The sequence below is a fragment of the Schistocerca gregaria genome, chromosome 1 (genome assembly GCF_023897955.1).
Source record: "Schistocerca gregaria isolate iqSchGreg1 chromosome 1, iqSchGreg1.2, whole genome shotgun sequence".
In the NCBI taxonomy this organism is placed as follows: Eukaryota; Metazoa; Arthropoda; class Insecta; order Orthoptera; family Acrididae; genus Schistocerca; species Schistocerca gregaria.
This window is the reverse complement of record NC_064920.1, coordinates 109,101,862-109,118,335: the sequence shown is the minus strand read 5'-3', so window position 1 is coordinate 109,118,335 and position 16,474 is coordinate 109,101,862. Positions and strand designations below refer to the sequence as shown.

At 37.1% G+C, this 16,474-nt stretch overlaps 1 protein-coding gene across 6 annotated transcripts in view; it reads right to left on the bottom strand.

Moving 5' to 3' along the window:
• LOC126334539 (probable protein phosphatase CG10417) overlaps nt 1-16,474 on the bottom strand; it is a 94,855-nt gene that overhangs the window by 52,436 nt on the left and 25,945 nt on the right. For 2 of the 6 annotated variants that reach the window (XM_049996920.1, XM_049996929.1), the window contains exon 4: nt 12,538-12,573. The exons of the other annotated variants lie outside the window; for them this stretch is intronic. In XM_049996920.1, coding sequence (XP_049852877.1) covers nt 12,538-12,573 — 36 coding nt within the window. The remainder of the gene's footprint in view (nt 1-12,537; nt 12,574-16,474) is intronic. 6 annotated transcript variants of the gene reach the window in all.

The following is a 16,474-nucleotide window of genomic DNA, read 5'->3' as shown; positions in this document are numbered from 1 at the left end:
TAAATTACACATACAAAAGAATATAGCTCTAGTTTCTTCACATAATATTTTCACATGATCCACAATCAGTACTTGGTGAGCAATACAGCTGCAACATAAGTTCTTTGATGTGAAAATCTCAACTAAACATTTAGAAAATGCATGAAAAACAGAATGGTGCCACATGATATACTCTTGCTTACTACTTTAAATCTCCTCACTACTTTTGCCTTCTAAACTCCACAAGGCTCTAGAGCTTGCTGCCCACCCCTCCTTTCCCCCTCAGATACTGACCATCATAAAAGTACAAACTTCAACCACCATGAAGGTGCACAAAAACTACTCTGATTAATTGGGTGCTACTACAGTAAAAACTGAAAACCATACATAATAGAACTGCTATGGTAAATGTGGTAAGTGGTTGAGAGGCAATGGCCATACCATATGGTTTTCTGCATCCGTAAGACAAACACTCAAAAGATCATATAAACTGTTACCCTTCTCTGATGTTCACAAACAAGAAATCTGAGAGCTGTTTTTTTTTTTTTTTTTATCCAAACTCACCTTCCACAAGAAGATTGGAGTCATTCTGAAAAGTCTCCAGTACCTTCAGGACCAACACATAGGAATCAGAGTGACATTTAACTAATTACCAATGAAGAAATGACATCTCCTGTAAGAAATGATCCTCTGTATAAGAGTACATGCCATTTTACTCTAAATTTAATAAAACAATCAGGCTTGATTGATTGATTTATTTATCAACAATTTAAAAAATATCCTAGGCTATAAACAGAGTACATATTCTCATTTACTATGTTTTCATGATTAAATGCTGATATTTTATGACAGTGTATCTGTCTAATGATTGTTCTGGACTTTACACACAATCCAAGTGCGTGAAGGTAAAAACAGATTTTAGAAATCTGCTTTTCATAACTGAATACAATAGGCATGTATCTTCCAAAATCACCTCTTCTGTGAGGATGAAATAAGTGCTCTCAAAATTTGCAGTTATTCTTTGTGAATGTGACAGCATTGCATACATTATTTCACTCCATTCAACTTACGTTACCAGCTTTAAGAGTGTGGAATATTGTGCTTAAAAGCTATGTTTAATTTGATGCACAGGAAGTAGTTTGTCTTTTCTAGCAAAGAAGATAAAAATACTGTGAAACTAGTAGGATGAGGATATGTTTTCCCTGAAAACATACAGAGATGAATTTGGGTGTGCTAATTCAGGCAAAACCTCTCTGTGTAATGACAAAGATGGTAAGTTCAAGAATAAGTGGTCTATTTCTTTAACTAGATTCAATGTATCCATAACCCTCTGTCCTTGCACGGCTACATTGTACCATCTGATAACATTGAGCCAGAATTGCTGTTTGATTGTGATAAATTTTAGAATGAGGTAAGACTGATTACTACCACTTGCCCAATGAAAATTAAAATGAGAAACTTAATGAGTTGGAAAGTACAAAATTTAGTTTCTGCATTTATCAGCTCTGCCTCCCCGAGAAACAGCAGTATATTATAAAAATTGGGCTGCTTAAATTTTTGTCTCTCAAGAGAGAAACATGAATCTCAAAACACAGTTGTGAAAACAAATGCTTTAACAATAATGGGCATAACAGGTACAAAACTGATTTTGCTCCACTTACACCCATGTCTGAAAGAACAGATGCTGTTAGATGATTCACAGTTGTAGAAAATACTTCAAGATTAATTTGCTGACAGGGAATTCCATGACATCAGTTATATTACATATCGATCTACTACCCAACAGCAACATGAAAATTAGTGCCAGACCAGGATTCTATCCAAACACGTTCCCCAGTAGACCTAGATTAGGTGATGAATTCAGTGGGCTATGAAACAAGAATGTGTGATATGTGGACATTTGAGCCAACCTGGGGAGCATGCGCATATAGGCACAGGGGTTAAGGCAACCACTCACGGCAAGCAGGAAAGCCAGGTTCAAGTCCCACTTTCATGTGTCACTCCTGGGTAGTAAATTTATACCTAATACAACTAAAGTCAAGGAATTTGAGTCAGTGAATTAAATTCAGAAATGATTTTGTTCTGTCAGGTACATGATAAACACAAACAGAAAGACAAAAACAAAACCTTACAAAAGGTTCCACTGGAAACACTACAGTTTATGAACCAACCGTTCCTCCTTTTAACTGGAGACACTTTTGTTTTTGAATGCACTTAGGTATGCCCCTTGACAAATCGTCAAGGTAATCCTGTGGGGTATTGTCCCCCTTCTCCATAGCAGCCACTATGGTAAGGTTTCTGGTGGGGCAGGATGATTGCAAACAGCTCGTTTTAGCATGGCCCATGCATTCTCAGTGTAGACGAGGTCTGGAGAATAAGGAGGCCATTCCTTCTGACTGATTCTACACTCCACTAGGAAGGTGTTCACAAGATTACGACAGTGGAGGTGTGCATTGTTCTCCATCAGCGTGAATCATGCTTCAATATGTTCACCACATAGAGCCACAATGCGTGCAATGACGTTGCCCCCATACTTCACACCAAACATCCTCCCACATATTGACACAAAGGGTGTCTATACGTGATTCCACTCAAAGAAAAACTCTGTTGGTAAGGGTTGGTGGTGTACAATGCTGTCAGGGTGTAAATGATGTTCTCCTTGCCTCTACACATGAATGTAAGTATTGCCAGGATGGAGACTGATAGGTGTCTCATCAAATGAGTGGGTTTTGTCCCACTGCTGCTTAGCCCACGAAGAAATACTAATGGAAGATCAATTAGGGTTCTGAAGAAAAGTGGGCATACTGGACACATTGCAATCAACTTTATTTGTCTCAGAACAGATTGCAAGAAGAGAAGCCCATATTTAGAAAACACTTTCAATTGTGTTGACTGAAATGCACTCTTTGAAAGTTTGAAGTTATCAGGAATAATAAATGGAAAGTAATGTGTTATCTACAACTTGACAGAAACCAGACTGCAATTATTAGTATAAGAGTAACATTAAAGGGAAGCAGTAAATGTGAAGGGAGAAGGAACTTTAACATATCCACCATTTTATTCAATAGGTACATTGAGCAAGCAGTTAAGGAAACCAAGAAGAGATTTCTTATGGGAAGTATTGTTGCCTATGATACTGTATTTCTGTTAGAAATGGCAAAGCAATTTGAGGATCCATCGAATGAAATGGATAGTGTTCCGCAAACATAACACAAAGAAAAAAAATCAATGAACATAAAACACAAGCAATACAGTGGTGTGAAATTAAATCACAATGGAGAAATTAGAATGGGAAAATGAAACAAATTAGTAGATGAGTAACTATTTGGGCAGCAAAATAATTGACAATGATCAAAATAAAAACAAACAACAATGCACAGTGGCAACAGAAAAAAAGCCTTCTTTTAAAGCTAAATACATTAACCTCAAATATAAATTCAGTGTTAGGAAATCTTTTCTGAAAGTATTTGTCTTGTGAGTGGCTTTAGGCATGAGGAAAATGTGGATGGTGAACCGAACAGAAATGAAGAGAATAGAAGATTTTCAAATGTGGTGCCACAGAAGAATTCTGAGATTGGATGGGTAGATCTGAAAACTAATCAAGAGGTACTGAACTGAATCTGGAAGAAAAGAAATTTATGGCATTACAAGAGATCTGTTGATAGGATACATCCTGAGGCGCCAAGAAACAGTTTGGCAATTGTCGGATATTTAAGGAGTAAAAACTGTAGAATGAGCTAGTAAGCACGTTCAAATCGATGTAGGCTGCAGTTGTTATGGAGGCAAGAGGCGACTTGCACAGAATACATTTGTATAAAAATCTGCAAACTTATCCTTGGACTGAAAACATGAACAAGTTCACGTACACTGAGTGTGACACAGATCATCTCTAGATGCACACTTTTGCTACGTAGGGCTGTGCCTGTTGAAATTCCTAGTAATAATGCTCTAACACCATCTATTATGTTGTTGTAACAGTAAAACTGTGTAATAATGAGCCAACTTTTAGTGAATTCACACTTTTTAACAAATCTTTCTGTTGGCACCAGTGAAAATGCATAAGAAGAATGTTACTGAAGTCCACATTAAGAAAATGTCCACTTTTAACAAATAAATATAAAACAGTTTGTAAACAGAAACCCAGAATGAAGAAATTTCTGAACTTTGAAATGAGCTGTGTGAAATTGCTATTAGGAGAAACATCTGTAGTTGAATTTACTCTGTCAATAGATTGGTCATAGTATCTGGTCAATAATTTTGAAGAACTGCCAATTTTCTCATGTAGGTTACGAAATCTGATGTCACAGAAAACATTGCCATTAGGTCCTAGTGCACAAACTGACGGCACTGTTGTTTATCGAACTGTTGAATTTTTCACTGAAAATTTTCTTTAGTTATAGCCACCAAAAGAAGAAAGCTAAGATTCAGCAACAACTCACAATGATTTTTAATGTGTAAGAAAACCACAATGTTAACTCTTTGACATTGTTTGGTGGAGTCTTCTCTGAGCAGAATATACTGAAAAATAAGCAGGCATTCATGATCACACTCGTGGTTTTCTTCTTTATTGAAAATGGGTAAACATTCATCCTTTAAAGGGGTATACATGACTTCTGTATAACTGTACAAGTAGAAATCTTTGATTATCTAAACTCAAGCTCACTATACATTGTTTTCCCCTCAGTCCTCTAGCATTCTGTGCAGTGTTTGTGAAGATAAAGTGACAACAGGGGCCAGAAAAAAGGAGAAATTACATTTTTTGTATAGCTAAAACCGTGCTGCTTTTTTAATTAATTCCAAAAAGCACGACAAAGGTTGTTTATTTGCTTCACTACAACATGAATTGTGTCAAGATCCAAAAAGCCACAGTTTTTTATATTAAAAATATCACACACAGCTACTTTTTTCCCTTCACCCATTTAGAACACTAAACTAATTCTGTATACTCATTTCAGTAAATTTTGGGAACTTATCAATAAAACATAAAAAATGTCTTTTTTCCATGGAGCGATGGTAACAGGTTGAAGTTCATGTGGCAGATGACAATTAAGACGGAACTGAGCAGTTTATAGTCGCAAAAGCCTAATCTCTCATGCAGGCGGATGGCCTGCCAGAAAAATGTGTTAGGTCAGGTAATGATACAGCTGATCACTCAGACATCCCAAGCAACAAGCTGCACAGCTAATCTAAAGGTGTGTAGACCCCTTAAGGACTTAGAAACTATCCTCTTACAAATAATATGAAAATAAAAAGAAAGTGCCACAACCTCTATTACCAAAATTATTTTAAGTGGATGAAGTGAGGCAGTAGACATGGAAAGTATTCAACATTTGAAGACAAATATTTTGCTACAACTTAGAACAGACAGGAGCTCAAAAGCGTTTTCAAGTGCTGATGACATGGGGGTCCCCTGTAATTTTTTTTCTTTCAATAATATAAACCTATTCTGTTCAGGGGGAGAAAGGGTGACAGCAAAGAAAATTTAGTGCAATTAATAGTCAGAAAATTGTGTTCCCCTATGTGTTTAAAAAACAAGGACAACTTTGTAACGACAATTAGCAAAGCCTGGATGACAACTGATATATAATATGTACAAATATTCGTAGAAGCTTAGGTAGTGAGACGGCTACAGAGGGAAGAAAGCTTTATATTACTGACATATGCTCTGCACACCCTAAGGTAACAACATTACCTGGAAAGTTTATGACTTGTCTTTTCTTGCCAACTGCATAAGTCGGTCACCTGCAACTTTTAGACATGGACCTAATATAGCCTGTGTAAACTAAATACAGAATGACATTGTGCAGAGATAAATTTCATTCCTCGGAAGGACATAATGAGTATGAATCTGAAAAACCTGAGAATTCTGCCTCAAAATATGAAAACAAGATATTGCTAAATAAATGCTATTTTATCACGAAATGTATCAGGTGAACTATTTTATGTGACAGAGCTTGAAATAGCTTTGTTTATTGCAAATAAAAATCCAAAATTCAATGAATTTTTGATTACTGGTATTGTCTATTAGCTGGCGAAGTGCAATTTGGAAAGATAAACATAAGAGTGTGTTTCCAAAAACAGAAAAGTGCACAAATGCAATATCTTATTGGTGTGCTCAGTGTTTGACATGGTCTACAAAACTGCATAATGCCATGGGACCTAACATCTTAGAACAAAGGAACATGTACAATTGTTTGGCAGCAAAACTTGGTATAATCACTATGCTTACATGCGACACGGCTTTTGGAAGCTGTTTTCGCTGTTATATTAACATTTTAAGGGCTCAAACTGTTCTGTTAGACAAGTCACAAACATTGCATCTGAAAATCAATTATTCCAGTTTCTGATTTAGACAGCACAATGGCCGATTCTCTCCATTTCAGTACCAGAGGTAGAAAACTTCACACTCTAATATTTCTACTTCTCCCTCACTACACGAAAGTCATTCGCCCACATTAATGAAAAAGTTAACAAGACAACCTAACAACCCAAGTACGTTCATGTGACCAACCAAAAGTGGAACTGGGAAATCAGTTCAGTAAGTCCTGTTATAGAAACCTATTGTGAATATAGTGAATAAGGATGCTTTAATGTGGCAGTTTTAGGCAGCAGGTGCTTTGAATTGTGGTCGAGGCATATACAGGTAGAAGTCAGACCTGAACTACCTTGTTTACGACACTGCCGACCTAAGCAAGAAACTGCACAGTAGCTGTTACCAAACACTTTGCATTATGCATTACTCTTTTTTTTTATTTTGAAATGAGTGGAAAGGTTAGTACATCAATGAGGTTGATTATGGCCTCAACACCAGAAGGGATCGATGATCCCTATGAATATCCCCTCTGGTGTCAAATTTTGTTTGCTAATGATCATGCCTGACTGCAGCTTTATATAGCCTGTGGTCTACATTGTACTGACTGGAAAACAAAACCTGTCAATGCATTTCAAACATGCTGAGTCTTCTCCTTATGTGTGAATCTCTTTATTTTTGGCTCTACTTCTGTTAGAAGTACTTTGTCGGTTTGGTCCGTAGCACTCAAGTATGGGTCTGACTACTGAGTGGACATGGAAGGCCAATTTCTATTAATTTTGTAATTATCAAATCTGAGGGGGGGTGGAGGGGAGGACAATCAGATAAGCACTCTATAAACCGATGAGAATATGCTAATGATTCTTGACAAAAGCAATCATTTGTTGGAAAATTAAACAGAAGCAAAAGAAGAAAACATGAAAGACCATTCCAGGGGGAAAATAAAAACTATTGAAGTTTTTGCAAAAGTGAAAATCAAAAAGCTCCCCAATCACAACTTTAACAGTCAATGTCAACATATTAAGTCTGTCTTCAGGCACGTAGCATGAACAACCTTTTAAATCTTTACAGTCAATAATTAAAACAATAACAATAAAAAATGAGATGCAAATTTCTACAAAACATAGCCGCTAGTGATGAGAAACTAAGATTTTACTGACTATGCACATGTCTGTTGCCACTTCAAATGTAACACAACTGACTGTTGATTCCTCCTTGTTGAAGGTTATTTCAATTATTGTACAAAAAGATGACAACTACATCAACTACCTATAGCCAGTATGTTTTGCCGATAAGAAAAGCAAACTGCACTTTACTTTCAAGTGATAAATTATAATACTTTAAGATTTTTCATTTTCATTAAGTCATTTATCTGTATTATTAATTGAATAAAACAGCTTTTAATTAACAACAATTTCTTCTATTCCGGATACTGGCTAAATCAAGACACCCATTTGTGATCTGACCAGTGGCTAAAGTGAATGCCTACTGAGTTAATGACAAGTGTGTAGCACTAATATATAATTTAGGATTTGCTGGGGCCAAATCACTGTTCTTCTAAATGTGCTATGTAGTACCACCGAGAGCTTTCTCTCTCTCTCTCTCTCTCTCTCTCTCTCTCTCTCTCTCTCTCTGTCTGTCTGTCTGTCTGTCTGTGTGTATACAAGGTTATGATGAAGCCTGTATAGCCCATTCACACAGAGGACCTCCAATTATACTTTGATAAAGATAGCTTTGTGACTGACGTTTCAGAAATTTAATTGGTATGGGTCAACCAATCACAGCTCATTCTTTAGTGCCACTTTGAGTGTAGCCATATCAGTAGGCACACGCAGATCCTTCTCGAGAGTGGGTGGTTGCAAACTGGTAATTCTGGCCCCACCACTGCTATCCAAGTTATTTTATTGGAGCTATAGACATGTGGGTGTTAGGCAGCCAGCTAGTCAGGTGGCAGCAACTGGCTGAGACAGACGCAGCAACAGAGAAGTAACCGATTTTATAACTTTTACGAGTTCCTAGCCAGGAATGAATTGTATAGTTTCATCTGTGTGCTTTGATAGTTTAGTTTCTTGAGTTTCTGTGTGTTAGTTTAATATCTAATAACCACAGTTCTTGCATTTTCATTTGTGGTGGAAAGTAAACAGATTTTGCAAAGTATGACAAGTTCCTAATTAAGGGTGAATTATTTTGTCTCTCCTGAATGCTTCAGAAGCTCGGTTTTTTAATCTCTATGTATTAATCTAATTATCAGAGGCTCATATGGTTCTGTGACCATGTAGGCTGCAGATTCCTTGACTTGTGCCATAGGGTGGCTGGGTTTCAGGTTCCGTTGAATAGGTCAGGAGTCCACTACATGCAGGAGGTGGCTACACATGTAGGATGGGCTGTGTGGCATAGACTGGGCAGTTCCTTAGGTTAGAGGGTCTCAAGGAAAACACAAAACAGGTTTCAGTCACAAAGAGTGCAGGTCAAATAGAGGGAAGGATGTAGATACAGGAACCATCAGTGTAACAGTTGTAAATTATCGTAGGTGTGTTGGGAAAGTAGCAGAGGTCCAAGTGCTAAAAGAAAGCACTGTTGCTTAAATTGTTATAGGCACTGAAAGCTAGCAGTGTTCTGAAAGGATAAGCTAAACACAGTTGGTGGTGGCTTGTCTGCTGCTGTCAGTAGTAATTTACCTTGTCGCAAAACTGAAGCAGATAGTTTCTGTGAGTTAGTACGGGCAGAGGTCATTTTTGGCAACTGGAATAAAATAATGATTGGATCCTTTTACTGGCCTCCCAATTCAGATGGTACAATTGCTAAAAGGTTCAAAGAAAATTTGACTGATTCCAAACACGTACCCAACTCGTACAATTATAGTAGGTGGCGACTTCAATCTACCCTCGATATGTTGGTGAAAATACATGGTTAATTCTAGAGGTACACATAAAACATCATCAGAAACTATGCTAAACGCATTCTCTGAAAATTATTTCGAGCAATTAGTTCGTGAGTCCATGCGAACAGTAAACAACTGTGAGAGCACACTTGACCTCTCAGCAACAAATAATCCTGAGCTAATACCAAGCATCAAAATGGATACAGGGATTAGTGAACACAGTGTTGTTATAGTGAGACTGAATATTGTAACCCCCAAAGCCTCCAAAAATGAACGAAGAATACACCTATCCAAAAAAGCATATAAAAATTTACTCGATGCCTTAATAAGAGACAATCTCCACTCCCTCTGTATTAACAATTTAATTGTAGAGCAGATGTGGCTTGAACTCAAAGAAATATTGTCGGCAGCAATTTAAAGATATATGCCAAATAAATTAACAAAAGATGTAGCCGATAATCCTCGATGCACAAAACGAATCACAACACTGTTGCAAAAACAACGAAAGCAACATACCACATTTAAACTGACACAAAATCTCCAAGATTGGCAATCTTTTATAGAAGCTCAAAATTTAGTGTGGACTTCAATGCGAAATGCTTATAGTTTCCACAACAAAACCGCCTTGAAACCTGGCAGAAAATCCAAAGAGATTCTGGCCATAAGTGAAGTATGCTAGAGGCACGACACAATCGATGTCTTCTCTGCGCGATAGCAATGGAAATACTATTGAAGACAGTGCTGCCAAAGCAGAGCTACTAAACACAGCGTTCCAAAATTCCTTCACCAAAGAAGATGAAAATGCAATAGCTCCATACTTAATCATGTACAACTGTTCACTCGATCAAAGATCTGTACCCAAAGACTAGCAAGTTGCACAGATCACACCAATATCCAAGAAAGCTAGTAGCAGTAATACACTACATTACAAGCCTGTATCATTAACTTTGATATGCAGCAGTATTTTGGAACATATATTGTGTCTGACATTATTAATTACCTTGAAGAAAATGGTCTACTGACACACAGTCAACATGGGTTTAGAAATCATCTTTCTTGTGAAACACAACTAGCTCTTTACTTACACAGTGTTGGGCACTACTGACAAGGGATTTCAACTTGATTCTGCATTTCTGGATTTCCAGAAAGCTTTTGACACTGAACCACACAAGCAGCTTGTAGTGAAATTGTGTGCTTAGTTGTGTCTCAGTTATGTGAGTGGATTCATGATTTTCTGTCAGAGAGGTTACAGTTTGTAGTAACTGATGGAAAGTCATCGAGTAGAACAGGAGTGATTACTGGAATTGCCCAAGGTAGTGTTATAGGCCCTTATCTATGTAAACAATTTGGGAGACAATCTGAGAGCAACCATTTTAGGTTGTTTGTAGCTGACACTGTTGTTTATAGACCAGTAAAATCATCAGAAGATCAAAAAAATTGCAAAACGATTAAGGAAAGACAAATGTATGGTTTGAAAATTGGCAACTGACCCTAAATAATGAAGTGTGAGTTCATCCACATGAGCGCTAAGAGGAATCAGTTTAACTTCAGTTACGTGATGCATCAGTCAAATCTAAAGGCTGTAAATTCAACTAAATACCTAGGAATTACAATTACTAACATGTTAAGTTGGAAGGAACATATAGAAAATGTGGGGAAGGCTAACCAAAGACTATTTTACTGCCAGGACACTTAGAAAATACAACAGATCTACTATAGAAATTGCCTACACTACACTCGTCCACCTCAGACTAGTGCTGTGCACTGTGGGACCCTTACCAGAAAGGACTGACAGAATACATAGAGAAAGTTCAAACAAGAGCTGCATGTTTTGTATTATCATGAAATAGAGGAGAGTGTCACTGACACGATACAGGACTTGGGGTGGACAGCATTAAAATGAAGGCATTTCTCGTTGTGGCGCTAACTTCTCACGAACTTTTTGGTGCGATTGTGAAAATATTTTGTTGACGCCAACCTACATGGTGAGAAATGATCTCCATAATAATATAAGGGCAATCAGAGCTCACACAGAAAAATATAGGCGTTCTTTTTCCCCATGCTATACGAGATTGGAATAATGGAGAATTGTGAAAGGGGTTCGATGAACCCTCTGCCAGGCATTTAAATCTGATTTGTAGTGTATCCATGTTGATGTAGAACTAATCACACATTACCCACCACCTGTTGCCCTGCCTCCTCCTCCTCCTCACACAGATACCCTATAGCTTAAAAATGAAACGAGACAATGTTTGATGCAAGCTTTTAGAAGAATGAGGTACAGCCTCTTTGCCGATTTCTAACAACAACAGCAACAGCTACTACTACTACTACTACTACTACTACTACAACTACTGCTACTACTACAGCTACTACTACTACCACCACCACCACTACTCAAAACACTATTTTCACAAGGACTACTTATTGTTATGGTGCACAATATCATTACATAGCTAAGGTTGGCAATGTGGATAAACACTCCGAAGTGGCTGTTAGACAGCCAACTTTCACTTATCAGAAAAGGGTCTCTTTACAGAGAACAATTAGCAGCACTCCATGTGACTGTTCCACAAAAAGTTAGAGGGTGAATTTAAAAAGAATCTTTTCTTTCATGGTTGTCTTTGTTATATGTAAGCAACCCCTCCAAATTTCATGTTCCATGACCCAAGGGTTTAGGCTATGTATTTGTTATATCTAATGAACACAATAACTGGAGATCCACATTCAAGAGTGTGGAATAAAAGCTAACAAGAATGAAGCTAAGTGTATGGTCCACGATTCAAAAGAAAAGAAAACAACAAGACAAGAGAAAAATTAAACCAGTAAAACAGCTCAAATACCATGGTCCACCAATCAATGATAACATGATATGTAGTAAACAATTAAAAACCATAATTACTGTTCGCAAGCAAGCATCCAAAATGAAAAATAGTTATGTGGGAACCAACTGAAATTGCGAAAATGTGACTCCAGAATTTTTTTTGCAGAGAATGGTTAGTGTAGGAAGCAGATCCATGGACAAGGAATAAAAAGGTTAGAATAGGACAATTGTACAGAACAAGTTAGAAATGAAGTGCTAAAAAGATAGGTGAAAATTGACATAGGAGATAGTAATCAGTAGTAACTGGCTATGACAATGCTAAGAAGACTCCAATCATTAACAAATACTGTTGCAGCAATGGTAAAAAGGGGGGGGGGGGGAGGAAGGGAGGGAAAGCACGAGTGCGCACAAGCATTATAACAAGTACCAGGCAGCAATTCTGTCTCCCAAAATTTTATTTGGGCTACAAACATCTACACATTGCTAAAATTAAACTGCAAACATCTGTCTAAACACCAGAGAAAAATACACTTGAAGACTCACAGAAGGCACAACGGGTTTGCCATATCTCCCAGCAGCCTGAAAATAACATCTGGTTGACTTGGGGTGTTAATATTAAGACAAAAACAATTAAACAACACACACACACAGAAAATTGTGGAATCATTTTATTTTAGTGCAGACAAAACTACATGGGAGCCAGGTTCACTGGTATCTTAAGTCAAACTAATAAAAATTCACTGTTTCATGACTTTTGAAAGTCCTTTTTGGGGAGAGACCTAAGGAATTTATTGTAGGTTACTGTACTGATTTCTCCATTATCTGCTCCTTTTCTAGTGCTTGTACTTGCTTTTCTACACCTCCTCATCCCAAACTTTTGTTGCCTGACAGTGCAAACTGAACTACAGTTTCATGTGTACACATGCACGTTTGGTAGAATGTTTCTGTGTGTGAGTTTAAAATAGAAATAGAATCACAACTTAGCCCTTCACTTATTTTGTGATGGGTTGCATTGTATTTTAAAGTCACATTATTTTATATATTTTTCACAACTTCCGTTTTTACTGCATATTTCAAGAGAAAAAAATGCATCTTCCATAATTCACAGGAAAATACTGCATATTCTCAATAATCCTATTGGAAATCAAAGACTCACTGATGAGGCAAAAGTTGTTCAGACTGCCATAGCACTTCACGAGGTATGATTGGAGCTTGTATGCCCATGCTTTTCTCCAACGTGTGAAATGTCTTACTGAACTAATTATGAGGCCACACAAAGTTTCATGTAGAGTACAAATCATGATTCTACTAGCCATGCAAGGAATTCTTTCATATGAAAGGAATCATTAAGAAAGTTTTTGCAATACTGTATATTATATTACAATGGAGTCACATGTGTTTTATAGCTGTAGAACTCTAAATGATGATAAATGTACATAGAAAACAATGTTTTCTAAATGATGTGATTCTCTACAAACCAACCAACTTCGGTAAAAAGGTAGGTAGATAATTTGGCAGACTAAACACACCATGAGGAAGATCATAAACCAGGTATCTGCAGGAAATTTACAAATTCTGAAGTAATATTCTGAGCAACACATTTGGCATATTGTTCAGTACCACAATTAAGCATAAAAGACGAAATCAAAAATTTATATGAAAGGGAGGCTATACCAGTACCTTAACAATGGAAAGTTCCAAATCAAACACATATTAAGGACTATTTTCCACACTTCATACAGCATATATAAACTTAATCGACATCTGCCCTCAGGACACTGACTATCAGACAACAAGATTTCCTGATTCCAGAATGAATTTTCACTCTGCAAAGAATATGCACCGATTTGGAACTTTCTGGCAGATTAAAATTATGTGCCGTACCGATATATGAGAGAACTTCTGAGTTTGGAATGTAGGAAATGAGTTATTCACAGAAGTAAAGCTTGGGCCATGCTTTGAGAGCTCAGTTACAAGCAAATGGCAAAGGTCCATGATTTGAGTCCATTCACAGAAGTAAAGCTTGGGCCATGCTTTGAGAGCTCAGTTACAAGCAAATGGCAAAGGTCCATGATTTGAGTCCAGGTCCATCACACAGTTTTAGTTAGCCAGGGAGTTTCTTATTTCCTTGATATTTTCATACTTAAATTCCAAATTTCTCTTAAGCACTTTTTGTTGAGTGTGAGAGCAAGTTTTATTTTACTAGTTTTCATGTCCACAAAAGAAGTAAGTTACACTGCCAAGTCACTTATTAGTGATCATTCCAAGTAGAGTTCGGGTTGTAAAAACATACATGCAAAACTCATTTTTGTTGCTGCTCAAAAAATAGCATTCAATCTTAAAGATACTGTAGAAGAACCACTGCAAGTAAATATTTTATTATAACTTTGAGTTACACTGAGGAAAAACTTACTATAGTCCAATTAATACTATTTTATAGTTGACACTTTACATGTTGGAGCTGGTTTCCTCCAATCAGAGGGCTCAGCATCATACCTGAGCTATTTGCTGTTGCCAAATAGCCACAACAATTAGTCATTTCACGTCCAATTCCTTGTATGGATTTCTTTATTTATGTGTTTCAATCCCAAATACTGGGTCTGGCCTTTTCATTTTGTATTTCATCACACATGAGAGTGAGAACTTACATTTTTCTTTTAGCATTGTAACTGAAATTTTTCTGTTTGTTCATACAGGTTAGCTTTAATTGCCTTGAACAACAACCATAATTTTAGTTCTGCCCCAGACTGCTGATTGCTGTTTTTTCCAGATACATTGCACATCACAAGATTTTTTTGGTTAGGACAAGAGTTTAAATTCAGGGCTACAAAATGAGCCATCTGCCACAATTTAGTCATTGGTCACTTAAAATCAGCTGTCAACAGAGCATCTCACATTTCCGTCCTACCTCTTGCAGCCACTTCCAACATGGATCCATGTTATACTTCAACGTGATTTGTGAAGTGACTCATAACCGAGGAGTAACCGGCAGCCTATGTGGCAACTGTCGAGTAATTTTGATCAGACTATACATATAAAATTTGCACTACTTTATCATTCAGTGGTTGTTAAAGTTGGGAATTTGCATGAAACTATTCCTTACTAGGTAACAGCGAAAAGGAACTTTTATTTTGAGGCACGGCAACTCTTATGAATTGGTCAGTGAACCAACAATAATCTTAATCATTTAACACAGCCACCAGATTAAAAGGGGGAACCCACGCACTATAAAACAGCCGAACTTCTTCATAATAAATGAAATTTCTGCCATATCTAAACTGAGGAGATCATAACTGATCTTTGCCTCAATGTACTAAAGAAAACTGTAAACTTATCCTCAATATATTACACAGTTCCCTGTGACCAATTTTGATTACTTCTGCTTTTCAGACATTTGCTAATACTGCTACATGCTTTTGCTTCCAATTCTTTTACTTTTAACAGCATCATCTTTTTCAATTATCCTGTGTCACAAAAGGCTGCGTGTTATGCATAAGGAAAACATGTATTCCTAACACAGCAGAACAACTTTGTTTTGGCAACATTCTCCATCCCACCCTGTTGCCCAACAGTTTTGCAGGCCTTAGTATGTACAGCGCTAATTCTTTTACATTCCATAAAATGCCCCCTTTATTCACAAAGACACCCCCAGTGGAGAGATTTTTGGCTAAATCAGTAGACACCAAAACCCTGAAAATAAAGTAACACACACTCATTTTTAACAACAGTTCTGCAAATTACAAGTTTTTGTCACCCCTGAAATTCCATCATTACTGCTGTCTGTCAACAGTGTGTCATATGGTAACCCCAAATGCACAAAAACTCTTCACAGGAATATGTTTTTTTAACAGTTCTCACAGAAATCTCATATCAACAGAATGATAGTAATGATTTACCAAGTTTCAAACCAAATGCTCTCTGTAGTTTAGTTACCGTATTTTACTGACAATAAGAGGCACTATATATATATATATATAAATAGAAAGAAACTTCCACATGGGAAAAATATATTAAAAACAAAGATTCCAAGACTTACCAAGCGGGAAAGCGCCGGCAGACAGGCACAATGAACAAAACACACAAACACACACACAGAATTGCTAGCTTTAGCAACCATATCATAGGAAACCTCTATATGGCAACACTGGATTCAACTGACAGCAGCAGTACACCAATGCAACAAACATGAGGTGCGAGATTCAAAAACTTGCTAACAGTGCCTCCTTCTTGCCCTGCCATGACAAACCCAGAACACTGACCTATGGCGTGTTATTACAGTCTGTGGTGCCAGAGAACTTTAACTGAAATTGATTTTTGTTAGCAGTAACAGTGTATTAATTTTGTTAGTAGCTAGTTGCATAATGGAAAGAAATAAGAGGCATTCATATGATGAAGGCTATAAACTGAAACAGCAAAAGCAGAAGACCATGGAAACAGAGCACCTGAACAGAATTTCAGCCCTCCACCAACAGAAAAAAAG